The 22,535-nt window shown below is 43.7% G+C and overlaps 1 protein-coding gene across 1 annotated transcript in view; it reads left to right on the top strand.

Annotated features, from left to right (window-relative positions):
- Positions 1 to 20,833, top strand: part of LOC147689096 (uncharacterized) — a 96,294-nt gene extending 75,461 nt beyond the window's left edge. Inside the window, exon 5 of the mRNA XM_086940008.1 lies at positions 20,564 to 20,833. Coding sequence (XP_086796134.1) covers positions 20,564 to 20,673 — 110 coding nt within the window. The 3' untranslated portion in view covers positions 20,674 to 20,833. The remainder of the gene's footprint in view (positions 1 to 20,563) is intronic.
- The last annotated feature ends 1,702 nt before the right edge of the window (positions 20,834 to 22,535 follow it).

Genomic DNA, 22,535 nt, shown 5'->3' with positions numbered 1-22,535 from the left:
TCACTGGAGACCTAATTTCCCTTTCACAGTTCATACAGTTTCCTAATTAATAGTGCACTTCTAATGAAGTTAAGCACAGCGCTGCAAATCGCAGCAGTAGATAAAGATTGTAAATGGTTAAAACCGTCTTGATAAGAACAGGGGCAAATTTCCTTCAAAAGAGGCTTAAAGAGCATGCCCTCAGGTCTTTGTAAAATGTGCAAAACAGCATTGTGGTTTGTTGTGCTGAATTATTGCAAGGACAGGGAGTCAGTATCTCACACCAACTTGCTTGTTTTGGGAAAACCACAAGAAAGTGCAATGTGCACAGGCGAAGCCTAGTCATAAGTAAACGTGATTGTGTATGAATAGTAAAAGACAAGTAAAATTACTGATGGCATAAAGACCCATGAGTTAGTATGACATCCTCCTGATTTGAAGTTTTTAATTCATTATAATATGCATTTTTTATAGTCAGTTTCATATTAGATTATATGCTATCGGGATTATCATAGTAGTATCCTAAACCAATCTTAATAAAAGTATATTTGACATAGCGCAGCCAGGGAATAGACGAAGCCTTTTTCCAGATTCATGCAATCTCTAAGGATAGCCCTAGAGAATAATAGGTCCTCTGAGGTCCAAATTTTTCCCCATAGAATCATTGGGGCAATATTTACTCTATATTTTACATAATACAGACCCACTTCCGAGGGGCAACATTTTCAGAAATACTAATAGGAATCATCAACAATCTTTAAAAAATATTTTTTTCCAAAATTCGTATCTGGCTGCTTTCATGATGACCCCATACTCCTGCCCCGTTGGTTGCTACTGACAGGCATTTTGATTTGTACAAAGTTAGCATTTCTGCCACCGGTTTATGTCCCAGTTTACAAGCAAAGCGGAACAATCCCTCTACGATTCTTCTAGTATGGTGATCCCTGGCTACTATCAGATGATCCCCAATTCAATTTGTTATTAAAAACATTCCCCAAATATGTAAAATTGTGTACCTTGCCGATGATCTTTACCTTTACCACAAATCTTCTTGTTTTAGTCTGTTCAGGGCCACATACCATAATAAAAGATTTACTAAAATGTACTTTTAGGTCGAGTCCTCTCATTAAATCAGTAATAAAATTACCTATGCCTCTACGTGACTAATATGTTTACCTTAGCAGTAATTTCTGCCTTTTATTTCATTATTTGTCAGACAAAGGAACTCAACTCCTTGGTTAAATATTGCAAATACACCCCCTTGTGTTCCTGATATTTCAGAGGAATTGATTTATCCTAAATATAAGGGTGCTAGTTGTCTAATTTATCATTTTGTATGACAACTTTGTATTTCGAATTGTGTATATATTGATTGTTCTTTGTGACATTTCATTCGTTTGTATTGATGTTTGATTATTATGAGTTTATTTGTAATTGTATGTCAAAACACATTTTCACGTTGTTTATTTTCACTGTGTAAGTACTAATGTGGTATTTCGTTTAGTTGACTATGTGTTCTTTTTGTGATCAAAGATATTAATAAAAAAAAATAATGAAATAAAAGGCAGAAATTACTGCTAAGGTTAACGTATTAGTTTGCGTTCATCTTACTTCATATGAATAAGTGTTGTGAAGTCACATAGAGGCATAGGTAATTTTTTTCTTATTTAGTATAACTGGCCCTACCTACCCTCTAATCCTTTGGGCCAAACCCCTCCTTTTTTGACAATATTAAATCAGTAAAAGCATTCAGGGCTTTTTGGGGGCTATTGGCTATTAAAACCGTGTCATATATTAAGGGAACTGATTTACCTCCTATACTAGGGAAATCCAATTGCTGCGCTGATAAAAAAAGCCTTCACGCCATTTGTGTATAAAAGAAATAAAAGAGACAAAAATGCAGCCCTGTCGAACTTCCTCTGTAGAAGCAATGGGTCTGGTCTTCTCTCCTCGAGGGCCGTAGCAGATAGAGACAGTGGTGGACTCATGCAACCTGCACAACAAGGTAATAAGGGCTTCCTCAAAGCCCATTTTTTCCATGAGTGTCCACAACTCCCCCCGATATTCTGTGTCAATTATGGTGCCAGTATCCTTGACAATCCCTGAAGAAAACCATCCTGATCTGAGTTGGGCCCATAGATCCCCACTATTGTCAAATCTCGCCCAGCCAAGTGCCCCTACACCACATCATACCTTCCGTCTGGATCAATTATTTCACCTGTTTTCTGAAAAGCACACCATGCCGAACCCATATCAAAAGCCTACTTGTGTAAGCAGAGTATGCTGTGGCATACAACTGGCCCGTCATCTCATACGTAATGCTTCTCTTTCTTAGGCAGAGATATGAGTTTCCTGCAGCAATGCAACATGTGCTCCACGTCTTTTTAAATGTGCATGGACTTTACAGAATTTAGTCATGTTGTTCATTCCCCGCATATGCCAACTAATAAAATTGCACAACATAGCTGATTTGTTATTTTTTCCCCCTCTTTTGCATAATAGACTATTGGGTTTCCTAACCTACCTACCCCGAATCAACCAACTCCCCAACCTAGGACAAGAAGGAACTCACTCCCCATCCAAATTCAAACAACTCCCACTTTCCATACTACATATAAGGGGTTACGCCAATACACTGCCTCCGCGCCGCCCTTCACACCACCCACCTCATATTCAGAATATAGTTGCCCACCCCATTTTCTACAATTAAAATATTTATATTTTCTAATATTCTTAAAATTCTTTCTCTTACATTGTGGCCATTTTGTTTAAAAAAAATATCACCAGAAGGGCCTGGTGTGACATGTGGCAGATTTAAACTAGACTCAGAACTAGGTGCGCTAGTTCCATTTGTTTCCATTTCCTACTCTTCCTGAGTATTTTGTGTAAGGGATTGTTTTGCAGTTCCTCTATGACCTGCCACCTCTCTAACCAGTCTTTTTTTCTCCTGACGAGCCTGTAGTCTAGAGGGGACTGCACCTCCACCCTTCCTTCCTCCAGCAGCAATATGTTTATTTGTTTGCTTCTTGTTCTTGGGGCGTGCACCCTCCCCCCAGGGAGATTTGATCTATCACTCTGAAACCAGCTGGGAAAATGTGAAAAACAGTGCCTCACGCTATATGCAAAATGTAACTTACCATGAAACAACATTGCATATGTAATCCCCCTATCAAGAAGGCACCTTTTGACGTCTGTAAAAGAGGCCCCTTTTTTTTTGGACTTCCCTCAAAAAATCAGGGAATATCATTACTCTCTGATTCCATTCAAAGATATTACCCTTTGAATGTGCTTGCGCTAGGATATGGTCCTAGTCTTTATAATATAGTAATCTGGCAATTAGTGGCCTTGCTTGCTCTACAGGCCATGGCGGAAGTCCAGGCCCCGATGTGTCCTTTCCAGTGAATAATCCTTTGAGAGCCCCACCGTAGCCACGACCTCCTTCAACCATGTTCCTGTAAAAGAAGTCATACTCCCACTGCCTCCACGGACCCCCTCCATCTGTTCTGGCTGTCCTATAATGTGAACATTATTTCTTCTGGCCCTATTTTCTGCATCCTCTGTCCATACTTCCAGTATCTTCACTTTCTTTTCTAGTACATTTTGTTGCTTTTCCTTATCGCCGATTTTCTAGGTGATTTCATTTAGAGAGCTTTCTGTTCTTGTGACCCGCTCCACCAGACGACAATGGTCTTCTCTTAAAAGCCTCTGATTTGTCTTCCTCTCTAATGTTTCTCGTGAAGCAGCTATAGCCTGCAGATTAATGTCTAGTGTTGTTGTGGGGCAATCCTGCCTATCATCTTTTGCTCTTCCTTCTTCTACAAAAACTGGTAGCTGCCCCGTTATAGGCCATCCCCTGTTTCTTTTATCTTTGTAGTTCTCCCCATTGTGCCTCTAACTTCCAGCACTTAAATACCCTAAATAATTCAAACTTTATTTATGGTGTTTTTTGACTTTGCCTCATGGAAGTGCACTTACAAAGTTTTAGGGAATCACAGTGCTTGAAAACAAGAATGGTATACCTCTTTTTAGTGCCTGAAAACGTTCACTTCAAACAAAGTGTGTACATCCCTATCGGAGTACACTGTGGTGTTTGCACTAATGAGGCCATGCAGTATTTACCCAAAGACCGTCTGACGATGAGCTTGTGCATGGCTCTAATTGCCCTTCTGCTGGAATGTTCAATGGTCTCCCTGGACATGGCTTCATGCCATACCCTGTGCTGGATTACCTAGCCAAACAGCATTAAGGGATCACCATACCTTGCCCCATGAATTGCTGGTTTCACCCAATGTAGATCTCACTGGCTTGATTAGTAAATTAAGGTATTTGCCACTCAGGTAAATTTCTAAACTGTGGCAGTGGGACTCCACCCCGCTAGTTTCTGCTGCAGATTTGTGATCTAACTGCGCTGGTGCATGCCAGGGGAACATGGCCCTTCTATAACAGTGCGATAACCCTGGGCAATTTACAATTTGGTCCATTTCAACATCTGATAGGTGGACCCCATCCCTACTGAAGTACCCAGAGGTACTTGCATTGATGGGGCCCAGCCATATGTCCAAAGCCCCTCTGCTCTGTATGCTTGTTCCTGGAGTCATTTGCCCTACTGCAGAATTGTTTGATGGCATCCCCAGCCTGGCTCTATGCCATGCCGCCATGCCACTATTTGAAAGCTTCAGCTAGTACCAGTCCCTAGCTTGAGCTGGCACAGCCCTCCCCAACAAAGTGAGGCTCCCTCCCCTCATTGTGGCATTATATGTGTAGCACTCGGATACTGCAGCATATTTTACTAATTGTGACAGTAGAATAAACAAACCAGCTTGCAAAATAAGTGCTCCATTTAGGAATAAGGCACTGAAACCAGCATATTTTACATTTCTATATTCCCGCTCTGGTACACAGAGCCCGCTGTAAGTTAGTCTGAGGTTTATCTTTTTTTTATATTGGACTTCTGGGCACCTTATTTCTTGTTACAAAAACAGGCTCCCTTTGCAGAGCGATAGTTGAATAATAATGATATGACTACCTCAGTGGGAGGCACTTGAGCGGGAATGAAGAATAAAACTATCCCAAGCATTAACATAGTTCCAAGTGAGGTTTGCCAAATTGTATTGCTGTAAACACCAGGTGTTACCATTACTCATTTTATTGGTACTGCTCTTGGAGCAATAAAAGATGAGCTATCTCCAAGAATTGCAGCTGCTTCGAGCCCTTTAATGTGCACCAGGTGTGCCTATCACACCGAAACTAAGACATGGGTGGGTCTAACACAGACGGCATGGCCCGGGGTCCCCCATAAAGGTCCCTTGAGAATTCTGTAAACCACCCTCGTTTCCTGAGGGGCAATTTCAGGAATGTTTATCTTGTGTGCATCAACAAGTAGAGTGCCTTGATTCCTTTATACCCCGTTAAATTTGCACTTCATTTTTTGCTTCCTGACACTGAACTCACTGGTTAAAATTGATAAATAAAATGGGCAGAAATGTTTCTGAAACTTAGCCCCCTGCTTCAGCCTCTGTCTATGAGCGCAGTGAACATGACAAGTCAAAATCATCGGTTAAAGGCATCGTTATTTAACATGCGCTTACACTACCCATACTTTTACTGATCATTTTACCCGAGGGGGTGGTGATCCCGCATCCACTAACATGTAGGTGTGCCCAGGAACATGCACTGTATCATCTGCTCTAACTGGTTTAGTAGGCACTTCCCTCTGGTCACACCCAGCAAAATTAATCCACTCTACTCTATTTGTGTCCCTTGGAACTGGTTACGGACATCCCTACTGCTTTCCACTAGTCAGTTGTCATCTCAGATTCTCTGAACCTCAACCTCTCTAGGGTCCCTAATCATGACTATTTGTTTGCTAGCCTTTTATTAACCTACCATTAGACCTGGAATCCTTGGGGCGCTTTTCCCCTGTCTTTTTGACTCTGCTGCCTGTATTTTTGCTGTGTGCTGGATTTCGTTTTGATGGCCTAGATGCTTTGGGCACTTTGCCACTGCTAATCCATGCCAAAGTGCAAGTAATCCCGCTGTAAATTGTGAATACTGATTGGTGTTTCCATGATTGGCTTGTTTGACTTACTACTAAGTCCCTGGTACAGTGTACTGTGTGTTCCCAGGGCCTGTAAGTCAAATGCTGTTAGTGGGCCTGCAGCACGGATTGTGCCACCCACAAATGCAGCTTTTTAAAAGGGTTTCAGACCTGCCACTGCAGTGTCTGCGCACAGTTTCTACTGCCATGTGGACCTGGCAAGTACACCCACTTGCCAGGCCCTAACCTTCCCTTTTATTACATTTGAGTCACCCCTAAGCTAGGTCAAAGGTACTACTATGTGCAGGATGCAGTGTGGGACGTGTTCCGATAGTGAAATACAGTGCATTAGATTTTTCACTATGGTAAGGCTATCTGTCCTATTGGATAGAATGGGAATACTTTGCAACATCTTACAGGTATAACTTTGCAATGGAGCATGATAGAAAGATGGACTTTAGTATGCTTGAACTCAGAATATAAAAATGCACCTTTTAGTAAAGAAGATTTTTATATTGTGTGTTTGAAAATACCACTTTTAGAAAGTGGGTATTTTCTTGCTTAGCCATCCTGTGTGCCTCTGCTGGTTTGTGGATTGCCTGCCGGCTTTGGAGTGACAGGGGCTGAGGATGTGCCTTTGCTTCAGACAGCCACTGGGGAGGTTGAAGTGTGTCCTGTCTTTCAAGGATGAGTGGGGGCTGGGCTGAATAGACCTGGGCTGCATTTAGAGAAGGGGGAAGAGATTTCCTTGCACCTGAATAGTCATTGTCTCCCTTACACAAATATGTCTCTACCTCCTGCCAGGAAGTTGGGCCAAAGAGAACTGGTTTTGACTTAGCCCAGAGCCTCTCTGCCACAAGAGAACAAAGAGATCTTCAGAATAAATATTGGTACTCAGTGTCAGGCTCCGCTTCTATCTCTTCGGAGCTGTGCTGAAAGACCTATACCTTCCCTCGAAGAACCACCCTGAACGTCTGAAGTATTACACAGACCATACAGGCAATTTTCCCCATGGAAGGAAAGGAAGAGAACAGCGGGAGGGAGATCTGAAATGACAAATGAACAGACAATTAGAAGAAGTCCCCCCCGTGCCCACTGATTGCTAACGCTCCTCCTCAGTAAATACAAAACACTTACATAACCTTTCCTTCCTACCTTTGGGGAGAATATAATAGGGATTAAATGCGAGGAGAAGAGACTTGAGGTGATACCAGGGATTCTGTTTCACTGTAGAGAAGACAAAAGGAACCTGCATGAAACCCTGAGGCTATTAAAGACCACACAACTCATTCATCTAGATCCACGCATACCGTTTCTAAACTGCTCACCTAATAGCACAGGACCCCTTACTTGAGGTACCCCTCTCTCAGTTCTCCTGCATATGAAAATAAAACAAAACAGGGTTGTGGAAACAAACAAAAGACAGCAATCAATGTTAATCTCTCCTTAACGCTGTTTGCCTGTAGAATGTCACAATGTCTCTTATATACGTGTTGCATTTCCTGTAATTCCGAACATGACTAATGCAGCACTCCGACGTGCAACACTCCGCCGGTACTTCTGCGCAAACAATGTCCTCAATGCGCCTTTTTTCCCCTCTCTCAGCCGAGAGAAGAGAGAGACTGATGCACTTGTACACACGCTACCTGCATGTTCAATACTGAGGCATTCCTAAAAGTCACCAGAGGTCCACACCAACACGCTACCTGCGTGTTCAAAAGATATTTATCATTAAACTCCCCCAAAGCAATGAGGGTCGAGAGAAAACGGACCTGTTTACCGCTACCAAAGTTTACCGCTACCAACGTCTCCGGGCAAAGCTGAATAATCGGCGCCGCCGCTGGCCTCGGATGCATACTTATTTCCGGGTGAGCACCTGACCCTGCGTCTCCTGTGCGCCGCAATTCTCGGCATGCCGGGAATTGTAGTTCTACCTCCGGCCGCCTCAGGACTTCGTGCTTCGTGATATTCTGCGCCTCTCCCCCCCCCCGCACCCCCCATTTCGGGGGGGGTTCGAGCTCTGACAGTACATCCCCCCTCACAAAGGCCCCCGACCTACACGGGTTTGTCCGGGCAAGCCTTGTGGAACCTCGCCACCAGCCGGGGGGCATGCACAGCCCCAGCAGGCTCCCAAGAGTTCTCCTCCGGACCATAACCCTTCCAGGATATCAGGTAGTGCAAACGCCCCGTCACCCTCTTGAAGTCCAAAACCCTCTGTATCTCATACTCCCGGTCCTGATGCACCCAAATGGGCACGGGCAGCCGACGACGAGGGCAAAGTGATGGCTTCAAAAGGGAGACATGAAACACCGGATGAATCCGGAAATGTGCAGGTAGGCGCAATTGCACAGCCACCGGATTTACGTGTTTCACAACCCTGTAGGGTCCAATTAACTTCGGATTGAATACGCTATACCTTCTGAACCTGATGTTTTTCGTGGACAACCATACCAAATCACCACACTTATAAACTGGACTCGGCCTATGATGTTTATCGGCCTGCTTTTTGTATCTAGACTTGGCCTGAACCAGGTTACTGCGAGCGGCAAGGAGTACTTTGCGTAAGTGCAACAACCTTTCTTTAACATCTGGCAGTTTACTGCATGTGCTAGGCAGCAACAAGGGAGTGAATCTGGGATGATGCCCATATGTGCAAAAGAAAGGTGTATGCTGTGTGGATGAATGTTGGGTGTTATTATAGGCGATCTCCGCCACCCACAACCAATCCACCCAGGCATCCGAGTTGTCATGTACATAACAACGCAAATACTGCTTTAGCGTTTGGTTTAGCCTCTCTGTCTGTCCATCAGTTTGCGGATGGAAACTGGTGGACAGAGAGGACGCTATTTGTAATTCTGCACACCAGGTCTTCCAGAAGTGTGCTGTAAACTGGGCCCCTCTGTCAGACACTATATCTCGAGGGAGACCATCTAGCCTTACAACGTGAACCAAAAGAAGGTGAGCCAACTGACCAGCTAGAGGGACCTGCTTACACGCCACGAAGTGACCCATCTTGGTAAGGTAGTCCACGACAACGATGATGGCGGTGTTTCCCCGATCTTTGGGGAGGCCGACTATGAAGTCCTCTGAAAACCTTTCCCAAGGTTGTTCTGGTGTGGGCAGAGGCTGTAGCAATCCTTGAGGCTGTTGTCTATTGTATTTCATTTGAGCACATGTCGTACACTCACTCACCCACTTTCGTACATCAGGTCGCACCGAAGGCCACCAAAATTGTCTCATCACCTTCTCCAACGTCTTTACGTATCCCATGTGTTTCGCACAAGGGGTGTCATGACACCAAGAGTACACAAGTTTTCTCAAAGGGTTTGTTGGAACCAGTAATTGATTTCCTCTCATGGGTACTCCGTGTTTCGTCCTCCATTCAGGCTGATGGCGAATCCATGTCCTCCATACACATGTCTGTACTCCGTTTCTCACTACTGTGAGGAATGCCTGGGTCTGAGTCGTACCAATCACTCAAGAAGGAGTGATGATCGCTCGATCAGGGGTCAAGGAAAGCATAGTCGGATGTTCTTGGGGGGTCAATGCATCCGCTTTCTTGTTGCCTGAACCAGGTCTGAATGTAACAATAAACCTGTACTCCTCAAAAAACAACATCCAACGCAGTTCACGTGGTGCAAGATGCCTTGCTTCCAGCATAAACTGTAAATTCCGATGGTCTGTATACACAGTAAGCAGCTGCTTTGCACCTAACAACCAATGTCTCCATTCTAGGAAGGCATCCCTAATGGCCAACAGTTCTTTTTCGGCGATTGTATAATTACATTCAGCCGCACTCAATTTCCGAGACATGAAAGCGATGGGGTGCAACACTCCAGTGTTTCTTTTCTTTGGGATAGTACGGCTCCGATCGCAAATTCAGAGGCGTCCGCCTCGACCACAAACGGTAAATCAGGGTTGGCATGAATCAAAATTGGGGCCGAGGAGAAGGAGATCTTTAACTGCTCGAACGACCTCTGCGCTTCCTGGTCCCAAACGAAGGGAACGGCCTTCCTTGTAAGGCGGGTTAACGGGGTCACTAGTCCAGAAAAATCACGAATGAATCTCCTATAGAAGTTAGCGAACTCCAATAGGCACTGTATATCCTTGATGTTACATGGCCGTGGCCAGTCCGTGATAGCCTTGACTTTTCTCTCTGCCATCACCTGTCCCGATGGGGTGAGCATCACACCTAGAAATTCCACGGTGGACACATGGAACTCACATTTCGTGATTTTGCAGTATAGATGGTGAGACAGCAGAGCTCGCAAACACCTGCTTTACGTGTTCTTCGTGTTCTTCCATGGAATCCGAGTAAATCAGGATGTCATCGATGTATATGACAACATGACGGTCCAGATGGTCTCGTAACACTTCGTTTAAGAAGAACTGGAATGCCTCCGGGGCATTACATAATCCAAAGGGCATTACGAGATACTCATAAAGCCCATACCGCGTTTTGAATTAGTTTTCCATTTGTCACCATGCCGTATTCGGACGAGGTGATATGCCCCTCTCAGATCCAGCTTGGTGTACACGGTGGCTGTTCGCACTTCTCCCAACAGGACCGGTATCAAGGGCAATGGGTATTTAGTTTTTTACCGTGATGGAATTCAAGGCTCTATAGTCAATACAGCATGTTTTCTCGCCATTGGCTTTCGGAATAAAAAACAGTGGCGAAGCCGCTGGGGACCTAGAAGGCCTGATAAATCCAAGGGCCAAGTATTTATCCAGGTAGGCTCGTAGAATCTTGTTTTCTGGTAGGGTGAGCGCGTATATCCTGCCATTGGACACCACAGATCCTGGAATGAGGTCAATCCGGCAGTCATATGAGCGATGGGGAGGGAGCGTTTAGGCCTTCACATCGCTGAACACCTCCTCATATGCCTTATAACAAGAAGGAAGAGAAACTTCTTTTTCTGCGGCAGTGGCGACATGTAGCACCGAAGCCAATGCCCCTGAGGGGTTTATCCTTTCGTGACTGCAGTGTTATTTATAGAATATGGATTGAAAAAACACCTCGCCGGAGTTCCAACGTATTTGGGGTTCATGTTTCTTCAACCACGGAAGTTCCAAAATGATTCCATATTGTGGCGCCTCTATGATATTGAAGGATAACTCCTCATGGTGCATTCCTTGATAGGACAAAACATATTCCGGAGTGTGATACAGTATGGGTCCCGCATTCAACTCTTTGCCATCTACGGCGTAAACCGTTTCCGGATGTTCTTTTGTGATTAACAGTACCCCCTAGGCGCTCTGCTTCCGAAAAATCCATGAAACACCCAGTAGCACCTGAGTCGACCATAGCTCTGATGCTTCTTTTCTTAGATGCGATTACTATAGTCATGTGTAGAAACAAGTGAGTTTGTTCTGAGTCTTTTTCTGGGGTAATAGAAGGGATGGTTATTCTGCTTGACGGGTCCCCTCCGCTCACCTTCAAGCTTTGTAGTTTTCCTGTTCCGTGGTAGTAGTTCCTGCTGCTACTGGTCCGCCCCTGCCACTGCCAGGTTTGGGTTTCACTGGACATTCTCTCAGGAAATGACCTTTCTTCCCACAGTAAAGGCAAAGACCCTGTTTCCGACGATAGTTCTTCTCGCTAAGCGTCAATGAGGCGCGAACCACTCCAATATCCATCGCTTACGGTGCCGAGGCAATCTTGTCTCTGTGCCCTGAGTGTTCATATGGCAACACCGTCTTTTCTTTAGCCCTATGATCCCCTTTTCGTTCTTTCATCCTGTGATCCAGGCGTAGCGCGAGTTCAATGAGCGCGGAGCAGGTTTGAGGCTGTGGATTGATTTGAGCCAATGCGTCTTTAAGGTCGTCGTTCAGGCCTTGATAAAAAAGGGCGGATTGTTTATCTTCAGGCCACTCCGTTTCGGCCACCAGGCAGCGGAAGGTATTCAGATATGTCACCAGAGCTGAACCGCCTTGTCTTAACTTGAGCAGGTCCCTATCAGCCGAAAAAGTCTCAGCCCTCCTATCAAAGGTTTTCTCAAAAGCAGTACGAAAGTCATCCCATGCATATAGTAAAGGGTCATCTCTCCGTACAATAGGAACTGCCCATTGGGCGGCCTCACCCCCTAAATGCGATATCAGAAACGCTACTCTTGCTTGGTTTGTGGCAAACATCTTCGGTTTGCACATAAAGTGTAACAACACCTGTGTTATGAACACTTGGACCTTACTGTTGTCACCGTAAAAGCGTTCTGGTGGGGCTAAGGGAATTTGAGCTGGCATCTCCACTGTTACTGTGGTTGAAGGAAATTGACTCCCCCCTCCCAGAGCCTGGGATGACGGGGTTCTGTCCATTCTGGCTTTTAATTGGGCGTTCTCGGCTTTGGCAGCCGCCACCTCTCTATTGGAGGCTGCAAGTTCGGCTTGAACCTGGGCCAGGGCAGCCATGACATCGTCTAGCATGGTCATGGCGTCTTCCAGCACAGCCGAGAAGAGAGAATATACTTGGGCCGATTATTCTGTCAGGCTCCGCTTCTATCTCTTCGGAGCTGTGCTGAAAGACCTATACCTTCCCTCGAAGAACCACCCCAACGTCTGAAGTATTACACAGACCATAAAGGCAATTCCCCCAGGGAAGGAAAGGAAGGGAACAGCGGGGAGGGAGATCTGAAATGACAAATGAACAGACAATTAGAAGAAGTCCCCCCCGTGCCCACTGATTGCTAACGCTCCTCCTCAGTAAATACAAAACAGTTACATAACCTTTCCTTCCTACCTTTGGGGAGAATATAATAGGGATTAAATGAGAGGAGAAGAGACTTGAGGTGATACCAGGGATTCTGTTTCACTGTAGAGAAGACAAAAGGAACCTGCATGAAACCCTGAGGCTATTAAAGACCACACAACTCATTCATCTAGATCCACGCATACCGTTTCTAAACTGCTCACCTAATAGCATAGGACCCCTTACTTGAGGAACCCCTCTCTCAGTTCTCCTGCATATGAAAGTAAAACAAAACAGGGTTGTGGAAACAAACAAAAGACAGCAATCAATGTTAATCTCTCCTTAACGCTGTTTGCCTGTAGAATGTCACAATGTCTCTTATATACGTGTTGCATTTCCTGTAACTCCGAACATGACTAATGCAGCAATCCGACGTGCAACACTCCGCCGGTACTTCTGCGCAAACAATGTCCCCAATGCGCCTTTTTTCCCCTCTCTCAGCCGAGAGAGAGACTGATGCACTTGTACACACGCTACCTGCGTGTTCAATACTGAGGCATTCCTAAAAGTCACCAGAGGTCCACACCAACACGCTACCTGCGTGTTCAAAAGATGTTTATCATTAAACTACCCCAAAGCAATGAGGGTCGAGAGAATACGGACCTGCTTACCGCTACCAAAGCTTACCGCTACCAACGTCTCCGGGCAAAGCTGAATAATCGGCGCCGCCGCTGGCCTCGGATGCATACTTATTTCCGGGTGAGCACCTGACCCTGCATCTCCTGTGCGCCCCGATTCTCGGCATGCCGGGAATTGTAGTTCTACCTCCGGCCGCCTCAGGACTTCGTGCTTTGTGATATTCTGCGCCTCTCCACATACAAACGGAGCGTAATATATTCCTCGTATCGGGGGGGGGGGGGTTTGAGCTCTGACACTCAGACCCCAGAACTTTATAAAACTCAGTACTTCGGGGAACCTCAGCCAGGGAGAAGAGCTGGGAAAGCTGATGGAGAAGTACTGCCCCTTTGCTGTGTGCTGTCTGGGGTTGTTTCTTGCAAGGAGAGGACAAAGATTTTGCTGTGTGCTGTGAATCCGTCTTGAAGGAGATCTCCAAAGGCTTGTTCTGAAGTATCAGGGACACGAAGACTTCACCACCAGCTCTGCTGAACTCCTTTTCCGGGAATTCTGACCTGCTAATAGGTGCCTGTTTCTGTGTTGGGCCTTTGGAGGTTATTCCTACTGTTGGGAGCTGAGAAAAGAGAAGCAACTAAAGAAGCATGATGCATATGCACCGGTTTCCGATGCAACACTGCTGTCTGGTAAGAATTTCCATGCCTCGCCGCCGTCTCGCTGAAGAAACTGATGCAGCAGCTGCCCATGGCTGGAGAAATGGTCCCATCACCGAGTGACATGCACAAATCTACGAAGTCCGAGATCACCACACCGACTTCAATGCAGGCCTTGCAGTGTGACTGCAAGAACAGACACATCAGGGGGCCGCAGCTGGAGTGATCAATGTAATGCTGTTGCTGCTGCATCGAGAGGAGACGCCTCCAAAATCACCATTCATCGCACCGGGGTGCCAAATCTACAGCAATGCTGATGCCGCAGTAAGAAACAGATGCATCACCTCCCTGCACAGTAAGAAACCAACGCATCACCTCCTCTTCAGTCAGGAACCAACACATCAACTTCTCTGCATGTCAGTAAGGAACCAAGGCATCACCTCCCCTGGAGCAAGGAACCGATGCATCAACTTCCCTGGGTGTAAGGAACGAACAGATCACCTTTCCTGCAGCAGTTTTTGATTATGATTTTCATATATCCAATGTACTTTGTTTCAAAAGTGTTGCATCTATAGTTTGCTATAGACAGAACTATTTTTACCATTTAAAAGTATATCTTGATAACTTTATGTTGGTTTTATGTCGTTTTGGTCTTGTTTGGTTTAGATAAAGATTACTTATTTTTCTTAACTGGTATGGTGTCCACTTGTAGTGTTTTCACTGTATTACTGTATGTGTGCACAAATGCTTTACACACGGACTCTGAGATAAGCCTGTCTGCTCGTGCCAAGCTACCAAGGGGGGTGAGCAGGGGTTGTCTAAGGGCATAACTCCCTTACCCTGTCTTGAAGCAAGGGTTCCAGCTTGGACAAAGTTGCAAGCCATTGCCAACGAGAGACCCCAATTTCTAACGACTAGCTTTTGACGCTGTAAATATTATTTTAAATCAATCCTAATGCATGGAGAGGCAACCTGCTGCTGTATAGCATTTAAGGGCCCTAGTGTAATTTTCCCCGATTCATGCCCTCATATAGGTATAAATCACCTTGTCCTTATATAGGCATAGAAATCATAACCATATTTAGACATAGCCCATACAGTCCAAATACAGGCATGGATAATTCCACTAGTTCCGAAAAGCCACAACGATTTCTTGGAAAACTCGGCTTCAGCAGTCATGGACTTCCCCTTGCTTGAATATTGATTTGTCCAAGAACTCATGGAGTTTTCAAAGAATTCCGATTCTTTAATGAAGTTATTATGTCCAACTTTACGTCAAACTCAGCACCTTCAAGGTATAAATATGCCCACACTTGCCCTAGCAAACACACAGTGGTTTGGAGCAGTTCGACTATATACTTGCCCGACGCAGCTCGCTACAGCAAGTGCCGTAGGAAGCCAACCCTCCAGCTGACACACTGAGAGAGAAGCTGTCTTTTCTCTTGCCGAGAAATCCAGCTCCAGTGTTTCCAAGTCCCCCTTGCGGGGTGTTGGGAAATCGAGTCCCGAGACAGAGAGATACCAGACCTCCTTCATTCTAAACCAAGGTACGGAGCTGATTAGACCCTAAGAGAAATCTTGGATAGATTCTTGGCAAAGAATACTAAACTTATGCTACACCTCACTTACTTCTTCCCTCGTACTAGACTTTGGTTAGGTACATCGGGCTAGGCGTATTTTAGAAGCACCAGTTGAGTACTTTTAGTCTTCATTTATTTATGTATGTATTTTATGGCTTAGAAACCATACCATGCTTTTACAGTAATATTTCATAATACTCTTCTTGCTGTACGCATTATACTTTACAGCCAGTATTACAATTGTAGCAGTTCATTCTTCTGCATGAGAACGAAGACTGTTCAATAAATACTTTTATTGAAAACGCCCGTCTCTCTATTTCTCATGCATGATTGACTGAGTGAAATATCTATCTATTGTTTCCACGACTCTGAAGATACGTTTTATCTTGGGGAAACAAAGTTGTCATATTTATGCGGTTGTCAGAAACTAATCCCTATTTATTTATTTGAGAACATTTCTAGTGACCTCTGAGCTAGCTGGCACTCACAATTAAGTCTAATATATTCGATAGAGACCTAGTCGACATAAGTCCTACATCACATTTACTGTTCCCGATGTACAGACTTCCCACATGTCTCCACGTGTCCTTCGCTTTCTTCGAAGTGCATATAAATATAGATCACAACACTCAAACAGTAATATGTGAGCTACTGGTAGTTCACAAATGTCCATTGCATGGCTCTACCAATTGAATCTCAGCTTTGCTCATCATTCGGAGGGTTTCAGTACATTGAACGTGACTGTACCGTTCATTCCATGGACCCTTAATGTGTAAGCCAACCAGACCAATGGAAGGCCCTCGTGCAAATGCATGAACCTTGCCTGACAAGTACTGTGAACCTCTGAATCCCCACAGAGATTACACATGTTTTGAGGCTTTACTCTGTCGGTGAGCCTAAAAGCTGGGGTCAGGGCACATTCATCTAAAGTGTGGGACAGAATGGCAGGGTGTTTGAGTGAAAATGTTAATATCCAGAAACTGACACGCTGATAAAGACGCAATGGTTGCGAATTGAATATATTTAAAGCCAACAGCTGTCAGGGTGTTTAAGTGAAAATGCTAATTTTCAAAACTGATATGCTGGTAAAGACAAAATGGCTACTTATCCAAATATATTAAAGCTCACAGATGAGTAGTAAGTGAATCTGAACTAGAGGGATGTATTGCTATGGTTCTGTCCTTAGTGCCTGAGGGTGTGTGGTGATTTGTACAGTGATAATTATTAGTAGCCCCAGGTGTTTTACCTTTAACTAGAGTAGCTCTTATTACAGAAAATTGGAGCACCCTGCTCTGTACTAAGACGGGCTCGCAAGTCTGTACCTTCCGTCTGCAGAGGGAAGATCGTGAGCCCATGTGCCCATCGTGGCACTGTTCGCCTGAGCCAGCGAAAGTCACATGTCAAGGGAGCACAAACTATATCAAGCTTCTTTGGCTTAAAGCCCGATGTTTTGCTTTCTAGAGTGTACATGGTACTGCAACAGGGACCGGTTCCAGAGCCCTAGCTGCTGTACTTTTGCACAGTGTATCCATGAGTTGCATTAGCTCCACTGCCCCCTTCAAGGCCTGTTGCTTCGTAAACCCTATCTCAACAGTCCGCAAGCATTGTAACACAAGGGTAGGATGTGATTGGTTGACACTGACGTGTGATCTGAACTGCTATGACTATGGGGCAATGAAGGCCCCAGCAACACTGCTGATAGGCAAATCATGTGCGCACTCTTCCATCTTAGTCCATTCCTCAGAATCAGTATATCCAGTATCAGCGCTGCACGTGCCAATTGGCCAGTTTGCAATCCACCAGGCCAAATGCATCAGACAACTGGCTCCTGTGTCCTACGCTCATAACTTCCACGCTACAGTCAGGCCTGGCAAAGCCATTCCCCTAAATTTAGCAGGAAAAAAAATTGCATTCAGAGTCGAAGTCTTGTAGTGTGAGCAGTAATGCCAAATGTAGCCCTCAAGACCTGTTATGGGGAACCAAAAACCTTCCACAGTATAGTTATTCTGTGCTTGGTTAACAATAGAGCCAAGTCCAGTTATCTATTTCTATATTACACCTCCCTGTTCCCACAAGAGCCATTATTGGCTCCATAAACCTTGTCCAGTGGTTTCTCCCAGTGTGGAAGCAATGCTAGCCAACTCCGTGGTAACAGTTAATTTGCCTTTTCTTCATGACACACGAGTAAGGAATGTTGTATGAAAAATGCCGCCTAGGAGGCAGGACCGAACCTGCGAAGGAGGGACCCACATGGATTTCTAGACCATCGCCTTAAGCACTGGGCCACTATACCCCACATATGGAGACGCTGTCGGCAATCATTAGGAGTTCTTTCTTCCCATGTTTGCCTACCATTTATGTTTAAGATTGTGGGATCTACGGGATGGGATGCGAGGTAAGGCATGTGCAATGTTGTTGCCCCATGCCACTAGCAGTGTCGAACCCCACTGCGCTCCGATAACGGTGCCACCTCCCAGCTGCAGGTGTTCAGACTCATACACAGAAAAGTAATCACGATTGCTATTGTGCTAATGTATTTAATAACAAAGGAGGACAAGGCGGATAAGGTGTGTTTGCTATTAATTAAAGACCACATTAACCGAAATTGTACACACGGTTAACTTTAACTATCTGGAAATATTGCCCAGGTACAATGTTTATCCAACACTTGTATTGTACAAACAACTAACAACCTACAGCTCTGCAAGTGTGACACCATTTCCTCTAATGAATGAAATCTAGCCTTGGTGCTACAGCTTCTGGAGAGCAAACATGCCGAGCCACCAACAAAGGGATCTGCTGTTATCCCTGAAAAACACCCTACATAGTATCTGCTCCTTCCACTACCTGCCCCAATACAAACTACTAATGTTACTGTTCCCCCGGAGGCAGAAAACCGACAGCTAGACAAATGACCTCACCTTCTGTTGAAGAAAGTGGGCTTGATGCCACCTCCCAACAAAGAAAAGAAGAAGAACCCGGACGCTGCCTCTGCTTGCCACCAAGCCATCCTGCCCCGACAACGCGTCCAGCGGGGCAACAAAGAAGCCTGGATTGGGCCTGTTTAAATACCAGGCCCCAGCCCCCCAGGAGCCGGAAATGTTTGTGAGAGCTCTAGAAGGGGGGCTCCCACGGGGCCCTAAAGGGTGGAGCGCGGGTGCTAGTGTCGATTATGGCACTAAAGTGATGCCCTTTTAGGAGGGCGCACTGTGTGCGCAGCGGGAAGCCGCAAATGGATTTTACACAGAAATCAATCCTTTTTGCTACTTTTTTCCTTGTTTTTCATGCAAAGCCAATAGGTCTGGATTTAACACACTAAACAGCATTTGTGCATGCAAGCACCATCATTGAACGCCTCTGTTTGTAGGCTTTGGCCCTTTAAAGCCAGATCTATTTCCAGTGCTTGTTTTTATTAAGGGGTACTCAGTTTTCTTAAGTAAGATTAAATTTGACTCTTTGTGTACGGCTGGGATACCCGGTGCTGGTTTTGTTCTGGAAATTGTGCTATCTAGCTTGCTTGAGTTGATAGATATCCAACTTCTATCTGCCTCCCGTTTTCAAGATTGGGGATAGTGAACAAGACATCGGTCATTCCGACATATTACTGACCAAACTCTACACAGCATTGGAGCAAACTATAGGCAGTATAATGAATATAGGGTAAGCTTACCAAAAAGCTGTACGGTCCTTAGATGGAAGACCTTTGGGTACATTCAGGCTGGACATCAAAAATCTGTTGAATTTCTGAACTGTGTCTTACCTGTCCTTCCCAACAAAACCGTTGGAGAAAGTAGTGCAATAGATTAGAACACGTTAGAAAAGAGCAGGCTGGGTTTTCATCAGAGCATAGCATGTATGCAGTTAATCAATATACTATGACCTGATAATGAAATTGGAGGAAGCCAGTGTCTATGCTCTGATATTACAAGACCATTACACAGCCTTCAGCCCCATTGGCCACCCCATTCTGATCACGTGTCCAGCCGGAGCAGCCTTCCACTGGTTCAGATTCTTTCTTTTATATGTCTCATAGGGTACATTTGCTAGAGTTTTGTTATGTAGTTTTGCAAGTTTCGAGACTTTATCCTCTATTGTTCCATCTTAATGTACACCCTGCTGACGTCTTTTCTTAAGAAACGTGGAATTAGATTCATAATTAAACTGCTGACACCTAGTTGATCTTTAAGAAGCCATGAGCAAAATATAGATTAGGAAGATGGTGCAGTTCCTTTATTTTCAATAGAAAATAATTCTGTAACATGGTACCATGTGTCAAGGGGGTGTCCTAAGAGTGGTAGATGGATGTTGCTACGTAACTATCTATGTTTTTTTATACAAAGCTCTACATACACACATATGCATACAAGGCTTTTCTCTAAAAATATATGCACCATTGAGACAGGTATTGGTAGTAAGTGTTTTTACCACGAACTTTTCATATGTGCTATAATGTACAGAACACATACAAAGTTGTAAATGTTTTGAAAAACATATACCATATCATGGTATTTTAGTTTATTGGCCCCTCATGCAGATAGTTGTTGTGCTTTAAAAATTGCCTAACATAGTAAAACATAACAGATCAGGGAAGCACTGGAAAATAAATGCACTGTGCAGCATAATGCTATGCAGTCCAAAATTGGGGCCTGCCGGTTCTAATAGACAAACAAAAATTAATTTGTGTTGGAAAATTTAAACTACAGTCATATTAAAACAGAAATGTTTATATTTTACAAATGTTTTAAATAGAAAATAAATACTTGACAGAGCACTGTGTCATTTTCAATAATGGTAATCTGTATCAAAAGATTAGTTTGTTTTTTGGCAAAGAGGAAATTAAATATACATTTTAATTAAGGGCCATCCTCTAAAAGCCATGATGCTATTTGCTATTAAGCAAACAGCAATGCATTGTATGTCGCAGAATATTAAAAATACTATTTTTAACTGTAACTCTTCCCCTGTAGACCAACTAATATACTTTTTTTTGTTATTTCAGCTATTTGCAGATTACCTTGTCAACATGGAGGGAAGTGCATTTCTCCAGATGTATGTAGATGCCGAGCACCATATTCTGGGCTGCAGTGCACAAAGAAATGGAAGCCTTGAGGGGGCTTCCACTGGCCTCCAAGCGTATTTAGGAATTCTGTACACCTGCCAGGGTTTTCTTTTTTCTGTCTTTTTTGTATTCTAAAACAGTAATTTGACTACTTTCGAGTACTATATATGTCAAAATGTTTACCAATAAAAACATATTTTTAAATTTTGATTTGTCCTGGTTTTGGCGTCATTGTATATTTATGGATATCCTTTTGAAACGTGACCCTAAATAGCTACATTTACTAAGACTGTTGACCATTATTTCCCATGGAAAGATCTCGGCCATGCTCCTCGTGATAATGCTGGCCTTACACTTGTGTACACTTTGAAAAGCATCTCCGGAAGAGTCTAATTGACTATATTTGTTTAACATTTTTGATGCTGTTTTAAAGCACAGGTGAACTTTTAGATACCAAAACTCAGACGTACACATAACATTCCATATATTGATATCGTCCATAATTAGCTTAATTGTAAAAGTCGCATTTTCACACTGTGTTATTAATTATTCGTACTGGCTTATAAGGTTCTTCCCCAATTTGTATAAAACGAATTTCAGCAGAGGACTACTGAAGATGTTTAATCTGAAAAGTTATTAGGCCACCTATATTCCCCATTACTTTTTGCAACCCATCTTGCCATTTGTGCCCGCCAACCCTCCACAGTTGTAAGCATGACCATATTAAACTCAGTAATCCACTGTGCCATTTTCAAAGGAAGTCTATCAGATGACTAACATGACTGAACTACTAATGATACAACATGCTGATACACATGTTTTCCACAATATTGTGAAACATTCAGCAAGGCCTCATACATCTATCCCACAGCAGTTCGATGACAGATCAAGGACTTATACTTGCCACTCCTGTAGATAATGATCTGTCCCAGTAGGGAAAATCAGATCATAATGCTCTAAGGTAATGCGTTCACCTATCTCCATGGTAAATATGAGGTTTTGATGGCACAGGTAGTGGGGCAGCTCCATGTCTGGTGTGAGTATTGAATTTGGGATGTGATTGGATATGTCCATGTTCCCGTTCCAGAGCTATACATCTCATTTTGTTGGTCCACCATTCTAGTGTCTTTGCTGTCTGGTGGAGAGCTCCAACTTACACCTTGCATCCCAAGACGACCTAGAATACTACAGAAAGAGCACTAAACATACACCAGTTTAAAGTATATCCGCCTCAATAAAATAAATAAATTGCATTTAAAAAAATGTAATCTTTCAAGATGTTGCAGATTTAAATTATAGCGAACACAAGGGAAATGGTGTGTTTGAATAAAAAACCTCCCCTCTGTGCTTCAGTGTGTGATAATGCCAAAGAAGTGATGCTAATGTAAAATGTATAATGCTAAGGAATAATTTATCGAAACACACAAAAATATGCCTACACCCAAACAATGTTCAAACACTTATTTCTAGCAAATAGGGCAAATAAAAATTACTTTAGTTTGACCCGGTACTTTTATTTATACCTGTCTATTTTGAATTTTTTTAAACTATTTTTGAAATTTTGCAAAAAAGGAAAATACTGCACATTCAATATTTTTCAATTTCAATATACGACTATATACAAACAAATATTTACATTTCCTATACACAATTATCATACATTCTACAAAAATACAATACATAAAAAACACAAATTGAAATTTTACAGTGGAGTTAATCTGTATTCATGAAATAAGAAAAGACAAAGTCATAAGAAGGAGCAGAGTCCTCAACCGAGGATAATTTTACAACGAGCCAAGGCCAATTCAGACAATTAATGATGTAAATTGCTCCCTCAGTTGTGCCGACGCGTTTCTAGTCCAGGGAAACCAGTTTCCGCACTTTCATCAGGGCTTTGTCACTTCTTCTGTAT

This window comes from Lissotriton vulgaris, chromosome 10 (assembly GCF_964263255.1).
Source record: "Lissotriton vulgaris chromosome 10, aLisVul1.2, whole genome shotgun sequence".
Lineage (NCBI taxonomy): Eukaryota > Metazoa > Chordata > Amphibia > Caudata > Salamandridae > Lissotriton > Lissotriton vulgaris.
Note: the sequence above shows the minus strand (reverse complement) of the source record. Positions and strands in the feature narration are given on the sequence as shown.